Source organism: Pseudorasbora parva, chromosome 14 (assembly GCF_024679245.1).
Source record: "Pseudorasbora parva isolate DD20220531a chromosome 14, ASM2467924v1, whole genome shotgun sequence".
Classification (NCBI taxonomy): domain Eukaryota; kingdom Metazoa; phylum Chordata; class Actinopteri; order Cypriniformes; family Gobionidae; genus Pseudorasbora; species Pseudorasbora parva.
In genome coordinates this window covers 6388779-6413667 of record NC_090185.1, presented here as the reverse complement: position 1 = coordinate 6413667, position 24889 = coordinate 6388779, and the positions used below count along the sequence as shown (strand labels likewise).

General features: G+C 39.3%; 1 protein-coding gene across 1 annotated transcript; it reads right to left on the bottom strand.

The window, feature by feature from the left end:
- Position 1: 1 nt before the first annotated feature.
- Positions 2-22997, bottom strand: cers1 (ceramide synthase 1). The gene is made up of 7 exons (XM_067415320.1): positions 21837-22997; positions 8915-9074; positions 8016-8196; positions 7686-7847; positions 6280-6427; positions 4315-4439; positions 2-3452 (listed from the first exon to the last, which is right to left on the bottom strand). Exons 1-7 carry the CDS (start codon positions 22095-22097, stop codon positions 3410-3412), a joined length of 1080 nt encoding a protein of 359 aa, XP_067271421.1. The 5' UTR covers positions 22098-22997; the 3' UTR covers positions 2-3409.
- Between the last annotated feature and the right edge of the window lie 1892 nt (positions 22998-24889).

Below are 24889 nucleotides of genomic sequence, written 5' to 3'. Positions count from 1 at the left end.
GTTTCTTTGCACAGTTTTTATTAAATGGAAAAACATGACACGACAACTTGTTTTCAGTTCACCAATTCAAACTTAAATTGTTCAAAATACCTGTCACTCCTTGTGGTCAGATCAAAATCAAGGAAAATAGTGAATAAATGGTCCAAGAACAAATAAAATTAATCAGTACAAATACCCTAGTTACGACTTTTTAAAAAAATATGCTTCACACAGGAAAAAATAAACAGTAGTAAGAAATTACAGTGCAATTTTAATTAAATAACATTACAAAATACCCCAGACAAAAACACCTCAAATCCAAAGCTGCTTTGCCGTCACACTCACCAGAGGTTTCATTTTTGGCACTTTTCAAGAGAATGAACATATTTTAAGTATATTCCCAAAGTCATACAATTATTTACGCTCTCCACACTTGCACATTTCTGACTGAATAGATCAGTGTTTTGAAGGGAAATTAATAACAAACGACCCAGAACTTACAGAGGACGTATTTCATAAATGATCAATGGAGGTTGTTGCTAGCTGGTAACCCAAGTTTTGTGGAAAATATTTGCGTATGCGCATTGTTCTCACAAAACTTTCCCCCAGTGATTTGACAAGGCCGGGCTATAAAAGTGGAGACCACAAACTGACGCTCCTTCAAGAGTACCATTGTAGACGCCTGCTGTATAAATAATTAATGTCTACCCAGGAGAAACTCCGATATCAGTTAACAACAGCAGCTTCAAAGAATACAACAACAAATTGTGCCTGCGTTTTGGGTGAACTATCTCTTTAAGAACGCTTTAAAACAGCCTAAAACATAAACGGCTAGCTCAAGCTAGCATTACGAATGGAAGACGTGTCACATGACCACAACGACGTGCAGACCTCGTCAGGATTCGTGCACTATATTCCACCTTAACGCGGAGATTGTACGAAACTTTTGATACAGCAGGCAAATAAACTTTTCAAGTATTGCAATTTTTTTGGGGAGTGACCAATACGTCACGACAGATAATCTCAGTTTTATCTTTGTTAAACATATTCTCAAATGTCATGCATTCCTGAATGCCACATTTGCATTTGAATACTTTAATTTGTTAGGCTAGTAAATGTTTCTCCATTGTAACGGATTTAAATAAGCATTCATAATTAACCAATGTTTCCATTTAGTTTTCCGTATTTATATAAAATAAACACGATATATCATCGGAGTGTATGTTTTGTTTTTTCTCAATTTGAAGCTAGCTTCGATGACGCCACGCATTCTCGCTGAGAAAAAGTTTTTTGTGATCCAAACATTTAAAGCGATTCCCTTTCAGTCATTGACATTCAAACACGGTAATACTGTACAAACATGGTTTTGATTGATGGAGATCAGGCTTATTTATTTTTTAGGTGGTTGTAATCGGTTAGTAGATGTTTAAAAAAAACATAAGGCAACTGATGCACTAGTTCAGTGGTTCTCAACTGGATTTGCTTCAGGACTTCATATATTATTGGCCTGGTTTCACAGACGGGGTTTAGATTAAGCCAGGATTAGGCCTTAGTTCAATCAGGGCATTTAAGTTGCTTTTATAAACATGCCTTAGAAAAAAAGAAAAACTACTGGTGTGCATCTTGAGACAAAACATTGATACTGACATATTTTCTGTCAGTTAAAACAGCTCAAACATGCATTTTAGTCTGAGACTTGGCTTAAGCCTTGTCTATGAAACCAGGAATAAATTGTTTTCTGAAAAAGTGTCAATATTAATGGTTTTTTACAATTAAAGCTGCAAGCAGCGATTAAAGGGCCCTCGCAACCGGGGCCACCGCCTACCGGTGGCCTCAGGGAAACGGCGAATAGACATTCGCATAGATATAGGAGAAATGTCACTTTGATGTGCCATTCTTCCTGCTCCCAGCAGGTGGCGCTAGGACTGAATATTGCCATCTAGATGTCTTCAGGTCAGGACTTTTATTGAATATGTGAAGTTTAGGACATATTGAATATCGTATGCCTGACTTACAAAAAATTCCAGATTCAATGGCGAAACATTCGATCTTGTCAGGCCGCCACGGACACACCCTTCAGCGAATACTCAAGATCTTCGCAATGTAACATCACAAAGGCCTTTAGATTACACCCACCAAATATGATGATAATCCAATTAAAACTGTATGAGGAGTTTGTTAAAGTATGAGGCTTGGAAATTGCAAACGTTTTGCAGATTAAATTCTAAACGTCTCACTTCCTGTTGGTTTTCAGATTTAGCTTTCAAGGGCTTTTTTTTGTAGGTATTGGTCTGTTACATGTATGTACTGAATTTCATGTTTATACGTGAAATGTAGTGCGAACGGCACTTAGTTTGAATTTTGTAGTTGGCGCTATGGAGCCATTTTGCCACACCTAATTCTGAAACCCATATCAGACATACATTTTCACCACTTCTAACACGTGTGCAAAGTTTCATGAGTTCGAGCTTGTTTAGGCTCTCAAAAATGCGATTCATTTCAGAGAAAAATAATAATAGACTGAGCGATTCCAATAGTTTCCTCACACCATCGGTGCTCAGGCCCTAACTAAAAAAGAAACGTTTTTTTTCTGACAGCATTGTCGGATATTTTTTCTTGTTTTGTCACTTTAAATTGTATAAATCAGGCACAAACTCTGTATATTTGTTGCTAATGAAGCAATATTTAATGCAGTCTGGGCGTTTTTGTTTTTTTTGCTTATGGTTTTTAAGAAGTTGGCATGTCTAATTTAACTTGCTACTAATAATGAATTTGTGATGAAATACCATTGAGTGTGACTGGATGTCCAGCCTGCCAGTTGATGCCAACAACAAAAGATATGGTAAGAATTTCCATTTATTTTACTGCCCTAACTATGCATGATTTCATGGTTTATTGTATTATTTGCACTAACATATTAATTTAACATTGCCTTTCAGAACAGACCTTCGACCGACCATTTGAGAACCACTTCACTAGTACTCACTACAACAAGATACGTACAAACCCTTTCACTGCCTTCACTCCTGGAATCAAAATAAACCAGAAAAACAAAAACAAAAAGATCTAAATCTAATCGAGCAAACTGTCGAGCGCAAAACCTGATTATCACGTATTCCTCTGTTCTACTAAATGCATGGTATTGCATGTAATTTCCAGAGATATCATAGTCACTCCTGCCATAGAAAATTACTCATTTAACTTTTTTTTGAAATGAGACAGATGACAAATAACATTCACAGTGCTATGATTATATTATAATTACAGTGATTAAAAAACAATAGAGATAAAACAAAGACGATGGTTGATTTGTTTCTTTTTCTCTGTATGATCGCCCAAGCACCTTGGCCGTCTGAGGTTAGAATAAAACTAGGTCATGCGAGTACCTCGCAGTCATGGAAAAGTGCCTGCAGGTGGCAGCACCTTGATACTATTGATGTTTCTTCTTGCTCGTCCCATTCTGCACATGTTTCCTAAGAAGCAAGATACATAAAAAGCACAGAGTCAGGCTAGAAAGAGGTGATCACAGGATGCATGTGGCATGGTCAGATATCACTTCAAGGTCAGAGAGATCAGGACAGGACCAATCTACATGAGATGGCGCACTCATCCAATCGACACTCTTCACAGATCAGGTTGAAACAGACTGCCACAGTCTGTGATCTCAGATTGCGTTACCCTAAACCTAAAGCTATTGATGTCATCAGGTGTGTGGCACAACCCTACCTACCTATAACAAATACTGCACAACTGAAACATTTGAAGGACTGGAGCCCTGACTAAGCAGAAATCAAGTGTAGAATATAGCCATACTTTTCTAAAGTAGTTAGCTTTATCATTTTTGGTAAAGTAAAACTCGATAATTATAAAAAGCTAAATTATCTGCAAATGGGGTAAGAAAAACAATCTTATTTCTGTTTGGGACGGAAACAAGATTTCAATCAGATATAAGATTATTTTTCTCACTCCATTGGTAGATAATTATGTCTGGTTTAAGCAAAAACTCACTTCATTTTGATTTTATTTTCAACAAAACAAGAAAAAATATCTTGTCGTTTTACTTATCTAGTAAATGCATCTTGATTTAATTAAGACTAGAAACAAGACAAAATTGCTAAGTAAGAAGACCATTTTTTGCAGTGCACCAGTAGGAATGACCAAAAAAAAAATGTTTTCCAACTCGCAAATAGAAACTTCCCAAGGGGACTTTGAAAGACCAATGTTATAAGGTCTGCAAATCTCAATTCTGCTAGTCAACCACACAACTTCCTCTTTATTACACGCACATGCTATGTACCTAAACTAACCAACAGACTGCTGCGTCTCTCCACTTACCCTTCAGTAGACATCTGATCATTAGTGTCTGTTCTCTCCTTTAGGTCATCTTCTTCGTACTCCCGGACATCGTTTACTTCCTTCATCTGGCCCGTCAGGACCTTCGCCACAAACAGCACGATGAACTGCAAAAAGAGGGCAGTTAAGGGGTTATGTCCCAAATTGAAAGTGTATAACAAGGTGCTTGGGATAAAGTATCTGTTAAATAGCTAGCTAACATGAACTGATACCACTGGTAACAGGGCAATAAAAAGCAGTCGTTTTAGTAGAACATTTTATCTTAAGCAACTTAAAGTACATTTATCCCTGGAAGAGCAGTGGTCTCTAATCCTGGAGGAACCCCAACAGTTCACATATTGGATGCCTCCCTTATCTTGACCCGTTGAAGGTCTCAGAATCTTGACTCTCAAAGGTGTGTTTGATTTGGAGACATCCAAAATGTTCATGGTTGGGCACACTGCAGTACCAGGGATGGAAAACACTACTTGCTCAAGGGCACCATGATAATTGCTCATGTACCCCTTTTCCACCAAGGCAGTCTGAGTGCTGATTCAGAGCCAGAGCCTAGTTTCAGATCAGTTCTTTGTCTTTCGACAGCCAAAGCACCAGCTCCGAACTAGGAAAAGTGGTTCTTAAGTAGCACCAAAACATTGCTGGTCTAGAAGTAAGAACTGTTTGTGGCTGGGGACGGGGTTACCACGACCAACAAGACAAACACAAATTCAAGTGGAACATGAATGGAATCTGTCAAGGTACTGTGGACTCTCCAAATTTTAAGTGTACTACAAGATGCTTGGGATAAAGTATCTGCTAGATAGCTAGCATGAACTGATACCACTGGTAACAGGGCAATAAAAAGCAGTCGTTTTAGTAGAACATTTTATCTTAAGCAACTTAAATTACATTTATCCCTGGGAGAGCCGTAGTCTCTAATCCTGGAGGAATCCAAACAGTTCACATATTGGATGCCTCCCTTATCTTGACCTGTTCAAGGTCTCAGAATCTTGACTGTCAAAGGTGTGTTTGATTTGGAGACATCCAAAATGTGCATGGTTGGGCGCACTCCAGTACCAGGGATGAGAAACACTACTTGCTCAAGGGCACCATGATAATTGCTCATGTACCCCTTTTCCACCAAGGCAGTCTGAGTGCTGATTCAGAGCCAGAGGCTAGTTTCAAATCAGTTCTTTGTCTTTCGACAGCCAAAGCACCAGCTCCGAACTAGGAAAAGTGGTTCTTAAGTAGCACTAAAACATCGCTGGTCTAGAAGTAAGAACTGTTTGCGGCTGGGGACGGGGTTACCGGGACCGACAAGATGAACACAAACTTTAGAGCTGCCATTTTTTAAATGGCAGCTAATCGAGCTATTAGCTGCTCGATTGTAATCTTCGTTTATACAAATTACGGCAAATGCTAATACAAATGCAAATTACTGGATTTGCTGTGTTTTGATGCCGATGTAGGATAATAAAGCCATGAGCATCAATAATAACACAACGTTCGCCATCGTTGATGGAAGGCTTGTTCGAAATGCATCGGTGCTGTGCAGACCGATCCCCGTATGACATCGAAGTACAGCGAGAGCAAACAACTCCTTATGCTTTTGAATCGCTCTTGAGGTATTTTGATATCATATGCGGATCGGTCTGTGCAGCACCGATGCATCTCAAACAAGCCTGGTGTGTTTGTATTTCCCACTTCTTCACTAGCCTTGCTGAGAAAGATGAGATATATACAGGGACTTAAGACCTGGCATTGTGATGGCTCTCTAGCCTGTGGAAAAATAGTTCTTAAAAGCTCGTAAGTCGAACCAACTCAGAATTGGTACTGGCTCTGAACTAGCACCTGGTTCATCATGATGGAAAAGGGGTAATGGTGGACTCGTTACTCAAGCGGCCAACATTCGGGTTACTAGCACTGAGCTCTACTTTACTACCACTGTGTTCTGAAACTACCCATTCTTACCAGGAACCAGTAGATATTCATGAGGAGCAGGGCAAACAGGAGTATGTTGAAGAAGAAGTAGAAAGGGATGTTGGGAACAGACTGGAGGCTGGTGACGCAGGAGGCCCACATAACTTTAAGGGGGAACCAGTACAAACGGAACCAAAACCTGCACAAATAGCAAGAACAAACAAGATGAAGCATCTTTAGAGCATCCTCTGGACATTGGCTAAAGGCTGGCGATACAAAAAAACAATGTCCGGTAGAGCTTAACTCTGACCCTAATCAAACACCTGCCTGTAATGTCTAAGTAATCCTGAATTATTTTATTTTTTTCAAACTCCACAGGACAGTGGACTCGAGGGTCAGAGTTGCCTATCCCTGCTGTTGACCCTTTTATAGGTAACTCCATTTAACCAAGTAGGGCATGTTCCAGAATGAACATCCATTGTTTTTGCACAGCATTCCTATAATCCTTTCCTAACCTTAAACCAAGGGAGCTCAATCCTGCACCTGGAGATACCTTGCTCCATAGTTTAGGTCCAGAAATTACTTTAGGATGCGTTCACACTTGTAGTTCGATTTACTTTGTTTGTTTAGTCTAGACCAAAAAAAAAAAAACATTTAGTCCTGGTCCGCTTGGCATTTCTATCATCGAACCTAAAGGCGTAGGGATACGTTCACAACCTGATTGGTCTTGTCAGACGTATTGGCTATTTTGAGACGGAACTTAACGAACATCCAAAACAATGCTGTGTGCTGGAATGAATGCGCTTGTTGTGTGTGTGTGTGTGTGTGTGTAGCTACATATGATGGTATTTTGACCAGCTGAGAACTCGTGAAGAGTTTATCAAATGTGTAAAAGAGTCAAAACAGCAGCAGGAATCCCTCACACACACACAAACGAAGATCTGCTGCAAGGAGACTCGGTTCAGATGCCTTAACTGAACTGTGATGGGCAACATCGCAACTATGACAAGAAAAAAAAAACAGGTATGCTTGAGCATTCTTTCCTTTTTAGGGACTCAACTTCCTGTTTTTGGTTTGTTTACATATCTTTGGTCTGTGTTACTTTTATACATAATTTGAACTGCACCAGAGTTTGTTTGGAAGCGGACTGAGACCCATCTTTTCAGTGGTCTCGGTCCACTCGTTTGGTCCTCACCAGGTTTCAGATGGCAGCGTATGTTCAAATGAATAGCACTAACAGAGCAATAGCACCAGAGTTTATCTAATCAAACCAAACATGCCAAGTGTGAACACATTTTTAGAAAAAGTTCTTCGAGCAAAATCAGAGTATTGTTCCAAGACTAACAAGGGATGCATGTCTTTTTGTGCAAATCAATTTAAACTTTGTAGTTTTCCATGCTTTAATGTTTGCATCAATAACAAAGCATCTGGTTTCTTGATCAACAGGCAAGCCTCACCATGTGATACTAAAGCTAACGGCACCCATGTTGGACAGGACATCATTGATGAAGTACTCTTTCCCTCCCCGAATCTTGAAATAAACGTTGACCTTGGTGAATTCCAACTGAATGTCATTGATGTCATGAAGAAAGAGGACGAGAATGCCAATGTTGTGATATCTGAGGATGAGATTTTCAAAAACACGAACAGTGATAAGTGGTTAATGAACTGTGGCTTTTAGTGCACTATTCTTTGTATCATGTATTCTTTAAGATGCAAGTTCTTATTGTAACAATTTTTTTTAAAATGTAGAATGACTTATAGCAAAGCCTGTAAATTGGCCTAACCTAAAGGCATAGGAGAATGTTATCAGGGCCAGAGTGATGAAGTGATGCACCACCATGACAAGGGAGTCCTTTCTCCATGCGTCCATGTAGATTGTGGCATATATGGAATGGCCGTAGAAGCTTCCCTGGATAAGGTAAGCTATTGCAATATCGAGGGGTACTGACATCCCACTCTTCCAGTCTAAACCGAAAAGACAGAAAAAAACTGTGAAACTCCACAACCATAAAAATAACAACACTAGATTGTAATGACCTTGACTTGCTGACAAAATGTTGAACATTGGCCTCATAAAACAGATGGTTTATGTTGATATAGGAGAGGTTAAAGCTGTTCATGTGTTGCTCTCGAAGGATGTTCATGTTGCCGCAAGATGCCATTAATGGTTTCCATTAACAACAATCTTTGGCATTGTGACCGTTAACAATAATCTTTATTGGGATTTATAAAGTAGTATCATATTGTTTATGCAAATGAGTAGTGACCTGATACAGCAACTACCAATTGGAGAGTAAATGGTCATCAGTGGCCTGATGTGAAAATGGTACTTCACAATAATCGCTATTGTATTGATAAGGAGTTTTAACAGATAATAGCAATTTATGACCTTTAATGTTTAATCATTCATATTGATATTTATTCTGATTTGTAGTCGTTAAACATTTAACAGCGATCACCAACAATCTTTTACCCAACAAACTGGCCTTTCTCAAAAACTGTTTCAAAAGATCTTTCAAGGATCCTGTACATTTTAAACACATTTTTGAAGCATTGTATTTTGTACCATATGAAAACAAAAGTAGTATGTAATCTGTTTACTAAAGCTGTAAAAAGTCAAGGATATTGTTATTCAGACCTAACAGGGTTTAATCAAATTATTGCATGCAACTTTAAAGCTTACCGTAAAACACAGACGGAGGGTTTTGAAAGAAGGAATAACTAGTGAAAAACAAAAGGTAGGTGCTGTATGACCATGACATTGTGTAGAAGGCCAGCTTCCACGCACTCTCCGGCATCTTTGAGACATCTTTTGACGGGATACAACACCATTGTCCAAAAGGCTGTGGAAGACAAGAGGAAAGAATGAAGTTACAATGCTAGCACATAGCAGGTGTTCATTTGTCAAAAAAAAGTAGACTTATAGCAACTGAATGGCGGAGGATCAATGATGCAACACAATGCTACAAGGTATCAACAGAAAAACTCTTTTACCATGTTGTACACACCTGTAAAAATTACTTTAATTTGTGTTTTTAATTTGCTAAAATTGTTTATTTTCTTGTTTGTGTATGTCTTCCCAGGCGCTTCTGCCTTTGTGATTTCATATAAAGGATAAGTCGGATAACTCAAATGACCCATTGACAGTAATATCTTTGCTAAACTTGCTTATTTTGTTCATATGTTTATGTGTGTGTGCTCACATGCCTTCACCTTATCTCTCTCATGACAGACTATCCTGCTTGTGTGGACACAGAAGCCGAATGTCAGAGTAACTGAAGATGTTAAAGGCTCATCTTAATCATTTATCTATTCACAAGCTTCACCTCCACTTGCTGTTACCTAATCTGCACTCCCTTCTGCTCAATAGGATTAAAAAAATAGGTCACTAAAACTAGGCATCATTTAACTTTTGTGCTCGTAGTTTCCTGGTTGCCTGTGATTGGCCAAGAGACAATGTGGCGCGCACCGCAGAATATCCACCACGTGAATTCTGCTCTTCACCTCCACCCGCTGGGGTTATTTATAGAGGCCAGCTGTCACCAAAATGCCCCACCCCCGTTCCTCTATCATCACCACCTCTAGCTGAGGCCCGAGGTTCAGGCTGACTGCTGCTGATGCTGATTTCTGCAGCTCGACGAATGACTGCAGCTGTGATAGAGAGGCCACATCCTTTCTCAGCTGAACAGCCTGACTTTGCTTTGCGCTCTAATAACCACAAATTAATCTAATAAAAGTTCAGGCACGTCTCAAAAGAAAACCACAAATGAGATCTCTTTAAGTTTCCAAATGCTTCTTCTAGAAGTTTAATGAAGACTGATTCTGAAGTTATTGCACTAAGATACAGTATGATCTTCAATTCCTTTAATATGATGACTCAGTATAACCATTTTTACAATGAATTTTAGTGGGGCTGCCTCCGATTAGAAATTGTTAATTTAAGCATTTAGTTGACTAAACGCATGTTTACATGAATTACTTAAGCCCTATTCGGACGGGATTAGTTTAACATGGGGGTAAAGTAATTTTACCTCAGGACGTCTGTAATATTTATGGCCAATTCGCACGGGATATGACATCTCAGTAAAACTAGAAGAAGTGGGAGGAGTAACTCGCTTTACGCACCACAGTAACCTCCTTGTCGTCATGTGTGTATGACGTTGCTAATATCACGCGAGCAAACACACAACATGAGCGCCAGTCTGACTTCTGTCTCATATGTTTTATAAAACAGTTAGGTCCAGTCTAACGATTCTGATTGGATTGTGTTGGTAATAAACACTTTTCTAGAGCTAAAATAAGTGTTGTGCTTCTAATAAGTGCTTTTGATCTTCTTTTTGCTTTAAATGATATGCGGAAAATACTGGACGTTTGCCACAGAGGTGTCTCACCACCTACAACGCAACTGAATGCTTCAATCGCCTCCATGCGCTCAAGCTCTTCAAGCGCCTTGCAAAACACAAAAATGGAAATTATGGAATTGTACCATACATTTTTACAGCAGGTCTATTCAGATGGGATTAGTATTATTCAAGGTAATTTTTCCTGACCTTTTTACAGAAGGTAAAAGTCTCTAATCTTAACTGACATTGTCCAAAATGATTACCGAGATGGCACATTTGGACTGGACTAAAATCACACTCATGGTGCCCTTGAGAACCTCTAGTAATAATGACTTTACCCCCACGTCCCCATGTTAAACTAATCCCGTCTGAATAGGGCTTTAAATGTATACTGGGGGCTGAAGCACACACCAAGAACCGGCAAAAGTAATGATTATGAATGTGTTGAAAAAATTGCAAGGAGACATTTTAATTATAGGGTTTTCACACTGGGTTGTTCTAGGAACTTACCACAAAGATCGTTTCCCGAGAACTAAAAGTTCCCCTAGGAACATAGTGAAGAAGCTAATCGGTATTTATATGGGGATGATTAGGAGGCCATGATGGACAGGGGCCAATGGGCAAATTTGGCCAGAATGCCGGAGTTACACCCCTACTCTTTATCGAAGGATATCCTGGGATTTTTAATGACCACAGAGAGTCAGGCCTCGGTTCAACACCGGATTCATTTCAGCGTAGACATACACGCGGATAGCTCAAAATGCGTAGAGATAACATGCCACTTGGCTTAAGAAAGTGGCATGTATGTTTACGCAAAGTCATGTTGCAAGATGGTAGATCTTATTTTGAAGCTTCTGTTTGAGAAAAAATAACAAGCGAATGTTTATTGATTAACATATTAATTCGGATGTTGACAGCTAGCAGTTCAACAGAAGAGGCGAAGAAGAAGGGGGCGTTCCAGTCTGTGAAAACGTTAACCCCCACCACCAGCACGATAATGCCCATTTGTGGCCGCAGTTGGATGATATTGGTTTTCTGAGTCAGTGTCGGCTGTAAAGATGAAGTTGACGATGCTGACTGCAGTATAGTGAATGTGCTTTTAGAGAGAAATCCGCCTTTCGTACGGATTAGAAAAGCAAAGAGTATTTATTGTTTTGATTGAATTTTTCTTTTTAAGACAGGCATCAAAAAGAGCGTCCTGTTTGTTTTCTTTATTTTACAAACATACAACGTTTTTTTTTGTGTTATTGTGTGTTTACTAAAATAAAAGTAGACCCTTTACAGTTTTAAATGATCCATTATCCTATGAGCAAAAGCAACCAAGTTGTTTCAGCTGTTATCAGAAAAAAAATGCAAGTGATTATGCCGCCGCGACCATGTTGTGCAGTAAATGTGCTATACTTTAGCCTCAACACTCCGCATGTCGTGCAGTAAATGTGCTATACTTTAGCCTCAACACTCCGCATGTCGTGCAGTAAATGTGATATACTTTAGCCTCAACACTCCGCATGTCGTGCAGTAAATGTGCTATACTTTAGCCTCAACACTCCGCATGTCGTGCAGTAAATGTGCTATACTTTAGCCTCAACACTCCGCATGTCGTGCAGTAAATGTGCTATACTTTAGCCTTAACACTCCGCATGTCGTGCAGTAAATGTGCTATACTTTAGCCTTAACACTCCGCATGTTGTGCAGTAAATGTGCTATACTTTAGCTATACTTTAGCCTCAACACTCCGCATGTCGTGCAGTAAATGTGCTATACTTTAGCCTCAACACTCCGCATGTCGTGCAGTAAATGTGCTATACTTTAGCTATACTTTAGCCTCAACACTCCGCATGTCGTGCAGTAAATGTGCTATACTTTAGCTATACTTTAGCCTCAACACTCCGCATGTTGTGCAGTAAATGTGCTATACTTTAGCTATACTTTAGCCTCAACACTCCGCATGTCGTGCAGTAAATGTGCTATACTTTAGCTATACTTTAGCCTCAACACTCCGCATGTCGTGCAGTAAATGTGCTATACTTTAGCCTCAACACTCCGCATGTCGTGCAGTAAATGTGCTATACTTTAGCCTCAACACTCCGCATGTCGTGCAGTAAATGTGCTATACTTTAGCCTCAACACTCCGCATGTCGTGCAGTAAATGTGCTATACTTTAGCCTCAACACTCCGCATGTCGTGCAGTAAATGTGCTATACTTTAGCCTCAACACTCCGCATGTCGTGCAGTAAATGTGCTATACTTTAGCCTCAACACTCCGCATGTCGTGCAGTAAATGTGTTATACTTTAGCCTCAACACTCCACATGTCGTGCAGTAAATGTGCTATACTTTAGCCTCAACACTCCGCATGTCGTGCAGTAAATGTGTTATACTTTAGCTATACTTTAGCCTCAACACTCCGCATGTCGTGCAGTAAATGTGCTATACTTTAGCCTCAACACTCCGCATGTCGTGCAGTAAATGTGCTATACTTTAGCCTCAACACTCCGCATGTCGTGCAGTAAATGTGCTATACTTTAGCCTCAACACTCCGCATGTCGTGCAGTAAATGTGTTATACTTTAGCTATACTTTAGCCTCAACACTCCGCATGTCGTGCAGTAAATGTGCTATACTTTAGCCTCAACACTCCGCATGTCGTGCAGTAAATGTGCTATACTTTAGCCTCAACACTCTGCATGTCGTGCAGTAAATGTGCTATACTTTAGCCTCAACACTGCATGTCGTGCAGTAAATGTGCTATACTTTAGCCTCAACACTCCGCATGTCGTGCAGTAAATGTGCTATACTTTAGCCTCAACACTCCGCATGTTGTGCAGTAAATGTGCTATACTTTAGCTATACTTTAGCCTCAACACTCCGCATGTCGTGCAGTAAATGTGCTATACTTTAGCCTCAACACTCCGCATGTCGTGCAGTAAGTGTGCTATACTTTAGCCTCAACACTGCATGTCGTGCAGTAAATGTGCTATACTTTAGCCTCAACACTCCGCATGTTGTGCAGTAAATGTGCTATACTTTAGCCTCAACACTCCGCATGTCGTGCAGTTAATGTGCTATACTTTAGCCTCAACACTCCGCATGTCGTTCAGTAAATGTGCTATACTTTAGCCTCAACACTCCGCATGTCGTGCAGTAAATGTGCTATACTTTAGCCTCAACACTCCGCATGTCGTTCAGTAAATGTGCTATACTTTAGCCTCAACACTCCGCATGTCGTGCAGTAAATGTGCTATACTTTAGCCTCAACACTCCGCATGTCGTGCAGTAAATGTGCTATACTTTAGCCTCAACACTCCGCATGTCGTGCAGTAAATGTGCTATACTTTAGCCTCAACACTCCGCATGTCGTGCAGTAAATGTGCTATACTTTAGCCTCAACACTCCGCATGTCGTGCAGTAAATGTGCTATACTTTAGCCTCAACACTCCGCATGTCGTGCAGTAAATGTGCTATACTTTAGCCTTAACACTCCGCATGTCGTGCAGTAAATGTGCTATACTTTAGCCTCAACACTCCGCATGTCGTGCAGTAAATGTGCTATACTTTAGCCTTAACACTCCGCATGTCGTGCAGTAAATGTGCTATACTTTAGCCTCAACACTACGCATGTCGTGCAGTAAATGTGCTATACTTTAGCCTCAACACTCCGCATGTCGTGCAGTAAATGTGCTATACTTTAGCCTTAACACTCCGCATGTCGTGCAGTAAATGTGCTATACTTTAGCCTCAACACTCCGCATGTCGTGCAGTAAATGTGCTATACTTTAGCCTCAACACTCCGCATGTCGTGCAGTAAGTGTGCTATACTTTAGCCTTAACACTCCGCATGTCGTGCAGTAAATGTGCTATACTTTAGCCTCAACACTACGCATGTTGTGCAGTAAATGTGCTATACTTTAGCCTCAACACTCCGCATGTCGTGCAGTAAATGTGCTATACTTTAGCCTCAACACTACGCATGTCGTGCAGTAAATGTGCTATACTTTAGCCTCAACACTCCGCATGTCGTGCAGTAAATGTGCTATACTTTAGCCTCAACACTCCGCATGTCGTGCAGTAAGTGTGCTATACTTTAGCCTCAACACTCCGCATGTCGTGCAGTAAATGTGCTATACTTTAGCCTCAACACTCCGCATGTCGTGCAGTAAATGTGCTATACTTTAGCCTCAACACTCCGCATGTCGTGCAGTAAATGTGCTATACTTTAGCCTCAACACTCCGCATGTCGTGCAGTAAATGTGCTATACTTTAGCCTCAACACTCCGCATGTCGTGCAGTAAATGTGCTATACTTTAGCCTTAACACTTCGCATGTCGTGCAGTAAATGTGCTATACTTTAGCCTCAACACTCCGCATGTCGTGCAGTAAATGTGCTATACTTTAGCCTCAACACTCCGCATGTCGTGCAGTAAATGTGCTATACTTTAGCCTCAACACTCCGCATGTCGTGCAGTAAATGTGCTATACTTTAGCCTCAACACTCCGCATGTCGTGCAGTAAATGTGCTATACTTTAGCCTTAACACTTCGCATGTCGTGCAGTAAATGTGCTATACTTTAGCCTCAACACTCCGCATGTCGTGCAGTAAGTGTGCTATACTTTAGCCTCAACACTCCGCATGTCGTGCAGTAAATGTGCTATACTTTAGCCTCAACACTACGCATGTCGTGCAGTAAATGTGCTATACTTTAGCCTCAACACTCCGCATGTCGTGCAGTAAATGTGCTATACTTTAGCCTCAACACTCCGCATGTCGTGCAGTAAGTGTGCTATACTTTAGCCTCAACACTCCGCATGTCGTGCAGTAAATGTGCTATACTTTAGCCTCAACACTCCGCATGTCGTGCAGTAAATGTGCTATACTTTAGCCTCAACACTCCGCATGTCGTGCAGTAAATGTGCTATACTTTAGCCTCAACACTCCGCATGTCGTGCAGTAAATGTGCTATACTTTAGCCTCAACACTCCGCATGTCGTGCAGTAAATGTGCTATACTTTAGCCTTAACACTCCGCATGTCGTGCAGTAAATGTGCTATACTTTAGCCTCAACACTCCGCATGTCGTGCAGTAAATGTGCTATACTTTAGCCTCAACACTCCGCATGTCGTGCAGTAAATGTGCTATACTTTAGCCTTAACACTCCGCATGTCGTGCAGTAAATGTGCTATACTTTAGCCTCAACACTACGCATGTCGTGCAGTAAATGTGCTATACTTTAGCCTCAACACTCCGCATGTCGTGCAGTAAATGTGCTATACTTTAGCCTCAACACTCCGCATGTCGTGCAGTAAATGTGCTATACTTTAGCCTTAACACTCCGCATGTCGTGCAGTAAATGTGCTATACTTTAGCCTCAACACTACGCATGTCGTGCAGTAAATGTGCTATACTTTAGCCTCAACACTACGCTTGTCGTGCAGTAAATGTGCTATACTTTAGCCTCCACACTCTGCACAAACACTTACATGCACCTAATAATAGTGCACATTTATCTAGGTTAACATTTGAGCGAGCACAAACATGTAAAGTTGCTACTACTACATCTTTCAAATGTTAAGCCATATTTGAGATTGATGTATGAAGGACAAACTTTTGTATTTCCTGACAGACAAGACTGTAGTTACCTCAAGATCCTGTTGTTGACGATCTGTCCCTCAAGTGACTTTACCATTTCCTGTTGATATTTTTCTAACCAACTAATACAAATTTGGCCGACTAAGCCTATTCTAATCGACTATTAGTTAGCCGACTATTATTTTTCTGCTATGCTATCCACTTAAGTTTCCTAGATCTTAGTGTTCTAACTGTGTTTAATTGGTGTCTCTTGTCATTTCTCCTTAGATATTGATGTTGTGATGCCTAATTAAACACAACTGACCCTCCAATAAGTCTACTGGGCTTTGGAAGAGCAACTCCTGAGCAATAGAAGCTTCCTCTGGGAATGCTTGTTATGGATGACACGTTGCAACTCATAATGGGTCACCAACTACTTTAGCTGGCTCTCCCAGCTCATGAATGGCAAGCAGAAGAGAGGGCTGACCTGAACCTGATGACCAAATGCGACTGAAACACATTTTGTTTTGGGGTCTTGTACAAGAGCTGACTTATCAATTAATCATGCAGTTTCCATAGCAACTGTTTTGAGGATGGCAGGTGGTTTTATAAAATAAATCAAAGACAAATGACAACAAACACAATGTAAAAGAACAATCCCATCTCCCACGTATGTAAACAGCATTGCTCACACAATGTAATTGCCTTGATTTTTCCTCTCTTTGGATCTGCATTATATTAAAAGAGCAACTTAAAGGAATAGTCCACCCATTCTTAACCCATAATGTTTTTCTTTAAGCAGATTATAGCAGAAAATACCACTATTGCGGTATAGATCACTTGTGGTCACTTTCACTTGCCATTTTAGGAAGTTAAAGAGTAAATCTTGTATTAAAGATTATTTTGACTTTGGAACAACATATTGGCGAATAAGCAATGACAACGAACTATTCATTTAAAAGAAATGTAAAAAGATCTGGGCCCAGTTTTTCAAAAAATGTAATCTGGATCAAATTGATCCAGATTTAGAAATCCCATGTTTTGCTATCCAGGATCACCTGATCCATCTTAATTTTATGCCAGTTTTTTAAAGGAACTGGATCACTGTGATCCAAATACCAAATTTCAGGATTACCAAATCCTGTTTACCCGGGTTTGAAAAATCACAACTGAATCCCCCCTTCTGATGGGATCAGGATAATCCCGGTTATTTTATTTTTTTATCAAATAGATCCCAAACCAAGTTAAAAGCTTTGAAGAACCCAAAGGGCAGCTCTGATCTTAGTTCTGAATTGATCTTTTGCTTTTGGAAAAAACATTTCCAAGATTCGCTCCAATATGTGATCCAAAATCCCACAGGATTTCTTTTTGGAAAAACCCAGGACAGGGCCCAGGACATTCAATCAGAAGGGCAATATAGTTTTAGCCAATAAACCCCTTTTTCCAATATTTTGGAGGTTCAAGAGTCAGAAAAGTGATAAAAGCATCTCCACATGGCCAGATGGAGCCACTTCTTGTCCCCATTTTCCCCTTAAACAGCCTCCTCATTCCTCCCTGTTGAGTTGTATATCCTTAGGCTTTGATTGTTCTTGGAATAACTAGTTCGTTTTCTGCTGTCATTTCAGATGAAGCTAATGTATCTAATCGAGAGATCAGAGTACTTGAAACAGGGCGGCACCAAGAGGAAGGAAGGACGCAGACGACGATGCCTACTGATAATGACATGCAATTTCTACTCCGAGCACCAAACATTTGAGAAACACTTGCATTTGGCACAGCGCAATTCATCAGGTATCTGGGCGTAAACTAACAAATGTTTTTTTAATTGCCTTTCAGGGTCACTATACAGGGGCTGCACATTTCTGAAGGTTTATGTTATCAGATGGTAACCAAAGATGTTAGATCTTCAGTCTGCATTTGCTGGTCGCTGTTCCTGCTTCCTCATAAGTGCTTATTTTGTAGTAAATATTAGGTTTTACCTATTTGTAAAATAACATTTACAGCATAAAAAGTTAAATTAGGTTCCCCTCTTTCAACGGGTAAGTTGTCGTAATTATGTTTGTGCAGCATGTGTTAGGAATGTGAACTGGTCAAACTCGGCTGTAACTTTCCTATCTTAAGAGCTGATGTCTGTACGAACTGCTGTTAAGACAGAACTCAAAGGTTAATGTCTGCAGAATACACACAGCGTGACATGATGTTCCTTTGGCAGATGTTCAGACAGCCAAAGTTAATCGTAGTGGTGATGTTGTTTGCCAGAACATGAGGTTTTTGGGCATTTTGATTTTAGTGAAGTGATTTTAAAAATTAATATCCTCTGGTCCGGTGTTCATCACAGTCTCATCAAAGGTCAAAACAGCATGCATTCGGCCACACAGCATGCAGTCAACACCTTTTCTTTTTCCTTTTCTTTTCACACACACAGTTTACAGAACTGGCCAGATGCTAGTCATCCATCCAGTCATAGAATGTGAATGCGAAAGTGCAAGGGAACTTTAAAAATGAATGGGCCTCATTAGCACTAAAAGCTGATGCCATAAATTGTTTATTAGGTATCATGGAGATTCGTTTAAAAAGCAAGTAGAGAGATCATGTTACCTACCACACGGATGTGTTTCTGAGTGCAAGACATAGTCCACAAATCACTTAAAAATCTGCAGACCATGTCAAAAATTATCTCCCAGGACATACGAGACAATCTTGTGGCCAAAGTACAGCATACTAAAACTGCAGTATTGAGCTCACACAGCCGAAAGCGGTTTCAAAAGGAGCTTCATATGACTCATGCACTATATTCCATGTCTTCAAAAGTCCTATGATAACTTGGTTGGTATGAAGAACTAAAGTTGTTCATCATTGAAGCACAGCAGATGTCTGGGAAATCTTTGGTGCATTAATGATTTAGAATAAATCATTCTTTTGAGTCATCCAGTTCATTTACAAAGTTATCAGGTTCTTGAGTTCAACTCGCTGACTCAATCCTTGAGCTCACTGGAGGGGAAGATTATCAGTGAAAGATATTCTATGACTTTTCAGACCAGAATCCCATTGATTTATTTTTTGCACTAAGCATGGAATTGTTTGATCTTGCGACTTTAATCTAACTATATGTAGAAGGAGAGACCCTCTTGTAGGGTCATGTAGGGTGACCACCCGTCCCACATTTTGCGGAACAGTCCCGAAATTGGTAGACTTGGTAAACTCAGCCCGTTCTGCCGGAGATTTGATTTCACCCTGGTGCTCAGGCTGGAAACCTGTACATATTTCTACCCTGCTTCTGTTACAAATTTGTGGGGACCAATCACAAACCGGCTTGTCCACCTGGCGCACTATTGGCGGGTTTAACACAATCACGGATAGAGAAGTGACGGATCGTTGGTCTGATTGTTTGAAGGACTATCCAATTTCGTACAGAGTCATTGAACTATGCCCGTTGATCACACCTCTTGTTCAGTAGAAAATACAAAGCAGACTCCCCAGACCAATGCTCAATCTTAAAAGATTGAGCATTGGTCAGGTGAAAGCCAGACAAGAAACTGAGAGCTTTGTCCCGCGAGACATAAGTAGTGTCCCGCATTTCAGTTAGGCCTGTATTATTATTTTGTTTAATCCCTGCACTTACAATAAGTGGACATTGGACAGCAAAGGAATAAGTGCGGGCCTCGTCAAAGTTGGTAAACAGCTACAACAACAAGGACTTAATCTCACATACTGGAAAAGAACGTCGAGCTGCTCAACGCTTCCCAAATTGATGATATAACGCATGTAATCATCCATCCTGAAGGCAAATATTTCCAACAAACATGCGGCTATCCCGTGTATGCTTGAGGGCCACCAACGGAAATGGTCGAGCACCTACGGAAAAACAAGAGATATTCTCCATTCATTTTAACCAATAAAAATGTATTGCAACTTTCAGACACAACTTTCTTCTCATGTGAATAGTTAATTTAAGGCAGTTTCTATGCCTTAATTGTTATGACGAATGTCGAGAGTGCTTGGTTGTTGTAATGTGAGAGCGGCACAAGGAGGACCCTTACGTGTAGTAAGTATACTAGCATAAATGTGTACTAGTAGTAAACTTGTAATTGTACTATTTCAATACTGCTTGGGACTAAATTGGCCTACTTTTAGTATATAAAATTATACGTTTAAGTGTACTATACATGTAAGAGTAGTAAACTTTAAGTGCACAACTAGGTTTCTCATTTGTACTGCATCAGTTCTACAAGTGAACTTATAAGTATATTAGTAGTTTACCATTTTAATACAAGTAGTACATTTTGTAGTTTATGACAGTACACTTTTAAGTGCTCTCAGATATCAGGCTGCATGCACGTGTTCAAACTTTGTCCTCCTGTGTGTTTAAAGTTGCCAGAAGTGCAACATTATAGTGTGGGTACCCACCGGCGGATGAATTAATCGGATAAGTTTGCCAACGAATGTTTACAGTAGTAATAGTATCTGTCTCTCATGTATCCCGCAAAATCACATCTACTGTCCTGCAACAGATCAATAGCCTGGTGGTCACCCTACTTTCATGGAGAGGGATATTATTAGCAAAGAAGATATTCAGGCCTGACACATTGATAAGTGATTAACTGTAGCTTATCTCTTAATTTTCTATGTCATGCCTGTTTTTAATCACAAACTGCAGTGCTGCAACTCTTTGGCAAGACCTCGCACTTTCTTACTCATAGGTTACAAGCCAGACAAGGCCCTGATGCGTCACATATTTCCGTATAAACCTCACGCCAGCTGCCTTACAACATCCGTCAGGGTTTCTCCACGTGCTGAGACAAAAGGAAATACAGAAGGGGGAATAAACCGCAGCCCAGAGCAAACATGGATGCAAAGGGCCCATGAATCACGGAGGCATTAATCCCAGTAATTGCAGCAGATCAGCGAAGCTTACGAGAGTCATAAAAACACATTTCAGAACAGGAAGTGAAACCAACATGTACCGCACACATCAACAAATGTGTAATGGAAAATAAGCAACAAATGCGAAATATAGTAGCCTTCATAGACAAAGTCTTGGAAATAAGGCAATTTGATAAAGTTCATGTCTGGGAAACTTGAGACATCATCTCTTAAAGTTTATGTGGCCTGTTTGCATAGCCATCTTTGTATGTAAAAGGTAAAATGCAAAGTAAAAAAATATGTAAAACATCTCTTGTGCACATTGCAACATGGCGAGTTTCAAGCAAATTTCACTGGACCGTGCACAGCGAACCAAAGAGCTGAGGTCATTCTAGTTTACAGAGAACAAAAAAACATCTTAAAAGTACACTTCCACATTCACAGCCATAACTTGTAAACTTGGTGCATCAAGTGTTAAAATGTCTGTTATACTGCGGTTCAGAAGCAAGAGTGCAAAACGAGTGATGTTTGTATGTGAATAACTTTCTCAGATTACTAAGACTAAGTACGGTAGCAGTCCTAGAGATGCTTGACTAATCCCAGAAGCACACTTCATTACTCTAGAGGCTCAAATGACCTTTAATATACAAATAGTGATGCAAACAACCTTAGATATCCCTTGAGGTCGCCAATGATGCTTTCCAAACCTGGTGTTTCGTAAATATTTACAGGCTACTCCCCTGAACTTGAAGCACCTATTTCAGGCCTAACTTAGTCTATATCAGTCTGTAACTCGTAGTATTCGCATTGACTGTGACTTTTGATGTGTATTTACCTCAAAGATGTACACGGCCAATCCCTTGCGCACCTTCGTCCACATGACCGCGCACATGAAGAACAGGAAGATCTCCATCCAGGTTATGTAGGCATGATCCAGCAAGGTTTTTCTGGACAGTTCCAGTCCGCAGTCTTTACAGTCTCTAAAGGCACTGAAAATGACCGAATATGATCTGGTGATGAGCTCCATGTAGCCAGGCATGGTCTCCAACTCCGTCCCATCGCTGGAGGAACCATCATCCATGTGATTGGTTTCCATTATTTCCAGAAATACTATAATAATTGCTATTATAACAAGCCACTTAGGGGCTAGAAAGCAGTGCACAATTCAAAAGTGCCACCAGCAATAGCTACTGTAAACCTTAAGCTGATTATGGTATCCAGTCTTCTAAATTCAGACTAATAAACTACTAATGCCAATTAACAAATTATGCCAAACAAATAGATTCCAATATTAACCCCTAATGCCAGGGGAGAGAAAAAAATATTGTTTTATATCCTATACTGCATACATGCAAATGTCACCCATTGTTTGCCACAATCATATGCTTAAGTATTAAATAAATTGATATTAACACTTCCCTTTCTTTATGGTTCCAAAATCCATTGCACAGTATATGAATCAGCATTCCTGCATTGCCTACTACAGTTCATTTATTATAACAAATGTAATCAGATGGCTCACAATTCTCTGAGCAATTCTGAAATGATGTTACAGGTTAATAAAATAGCATAACCTCTTTATATTCCGCGCGTGACGTCTGTCCATATGCAAAATTCTTCATGTGCCAAAATTGCGCGTCCTCTCCTTTACGTTATTCAGTAGATATAACATCTCCTCTGGGTTTTTATCTCATGTCGAGAGGTTTAAAGCCGGAATTATCCTGCAGTGTGTCCATATGTAGGTCGAATAAAAAAAAAAACAGGTAGAATCGCTAAATGAAGCCGACTTAAATGAACCTGCGCACAAATCCCCTCAGCATGTGATACGATATTCGCAAACGCACAATGGAAAAAAAACGCACACAAAGACAACAAAATAACCAAATATATCTAAAGCCTCGTGTGAGACACAAGCGACATTCGCGGCGCGCTTGTGAAGAAGTTGAGGTTAGTGACCAAAAAAAGCAGATGATGATGATGTCCTTGTGTCCGTGTGAGTCGGTTCTTTTGAACGATTCGATTGAGTCGATTCGCAAAGCGGTTTGTTTCTGTTTGGTTAGGAGAACACAATAAAATGCTGGATATGTTTGAAATGGAAACAAAAATAGAATAAGTATCCCAATACATGACTTAGGTTTTGAGTTTAGAGTAGTCATTTAGAAGATACTTCACATTTGGCATCTCAGAGAGCCAAACTGGACAATGCAAACATTTATGAAACACTCATGCTTATCAATGATCACTCATGCTTATCAATGATATCAATGCTTGTCAATGTTTAACTTAACAAAGTCTTTATTTCATTATGTAAGTTAAACTTATGTTTAAAATTGTTTTAAACAACGAATAGTTCATATAAACCGAATCGCCGAAATGACTCGGATCAAAGCAGTCCGTTATCTTCAGGCACGAGAGAGAGAGAGAGAGAGAGAGAGAGAGAGAGAGAGAGAGAGAGAGAGAGAGAGAGAGAGAGAGAGAGAGAGAGAGAGAGAGAGAGAGAGAGAGAGAGAGAGAGAGAGAACAGGAACTTGTTTAAAGTGACAGTAACATAAATGTGGAGTCAACCGTGGACCAAGTCGATTTTTTCCTCAGGACGCCTCTCAGAAAAGGGAAGGAAGTTCAGATGTTGTCTTTATGGTTAACAGACGGTTTCTATGGAGAAAAAAACAAAAACATTTGCTTAATTTTTATATTTTAAAATTCACATATATTGTTATATTTATTTTCAATATGGGGCATTATGGCACATATTTATAGTAATTGTGCCGTTATATATTATATATATATTAAATATTATATATTTTTTGCTATTTTATTACAAAGTTTTCATGGGTAAATCAATAACAATTACAATTTTAACAATATTTCAAGTGTGATTTATAAGATTTATTGTATTTTGAATTCGATCTTTCTTTGTAAATGGCATAAAGTTAAGGATTCATTAGGTTGAATATACATTGAACCAAATACTATCATAACATCTTAGTTGATAATTCAATATACTTTATTTTTGATAAAGCATCCCATATTTCGGTAGACATGTTTTAGTAGAAAACAGAATTTGAACTCATATAAAACACTAGCCTACTAAAACATACTGAAATACTAATGATTTGCAATAATTAAGATTTTGTTAATTTCCCCCAAATAAAGGATTATGTGTAACATGGCTGTTTCAGTAGAGACCATTTTAGATAAGCCTAGCTAAGATGCTAATCAACACACAGTTAGCTATCACAGTTCTGAACAGTTGTACACACATTTTATGGAATAACACCCAAAAAAGTTTGCTTAATTGCAGAAAAAGATGTTTGTTCCTTAAACTTACAGACATATTTTCAGGCTTATTGACAAATTGACCTCAAAATGATGGAGAGAGAAAGAGAGACAGGAATATTTCTTGAAAAAAATAATAATAATAATGTAGGGTTGTATTTAAAATCAGTCTCAGCAAGTGGACTAAAACACACTTTTTTATAGACATGACGTGAAAACGCAGAACAGGTGTTTATTTATTTTTTTGCATAAATTTTCATGAGTTACAAAGAAAATATAACTTCAAAGAACTTAAAAACAACAATGGAAAAAAATGCAAAAAATTATTTCAATATTATTTTCATAAGTTGAAATTTAGGGGTTATTCGGGACAGCCACCTCCCAGTTGACCAACCCCCAATTAATGATAGTTTTATATTTATTAATTATAACTTATAATTGATTATTAACTTATCACATTGGGGCGAATATATATATATATATATATATATATATATATATATATATATATATATATATATATATATATATATATATATATATATATATATATATATATATATATTTTTTTTTTTTTTTTTTTTTTTTTTTTTTTTTTTTTTTCCCACCCCA

Excerpts from the sequence above, each read along its gene's own strand:
- cers1 (XM_067415320.1), bottom strand. The coding sequence starts at position 22,097 with ATGGAAACCAATCACATGGATGATGGTTCCTCCAGCGATGGGACGGAG. Across the intron at positions 7,848-8,015 it reads ACATTCTCCTATGCCTTTAG|ATATCACAACATTGGCATTC; the intron begins GTTAGGCCAATT and ends TCTCATCCTCAG. Across the intron at positions 4,440-6,279 it reads TGAATATCTACTGGTTCCTG|TTCATCGTGCTGTTTGTGGC; the intron begins GTAAGAATGGGT and ends CTCTTTTTGCAG.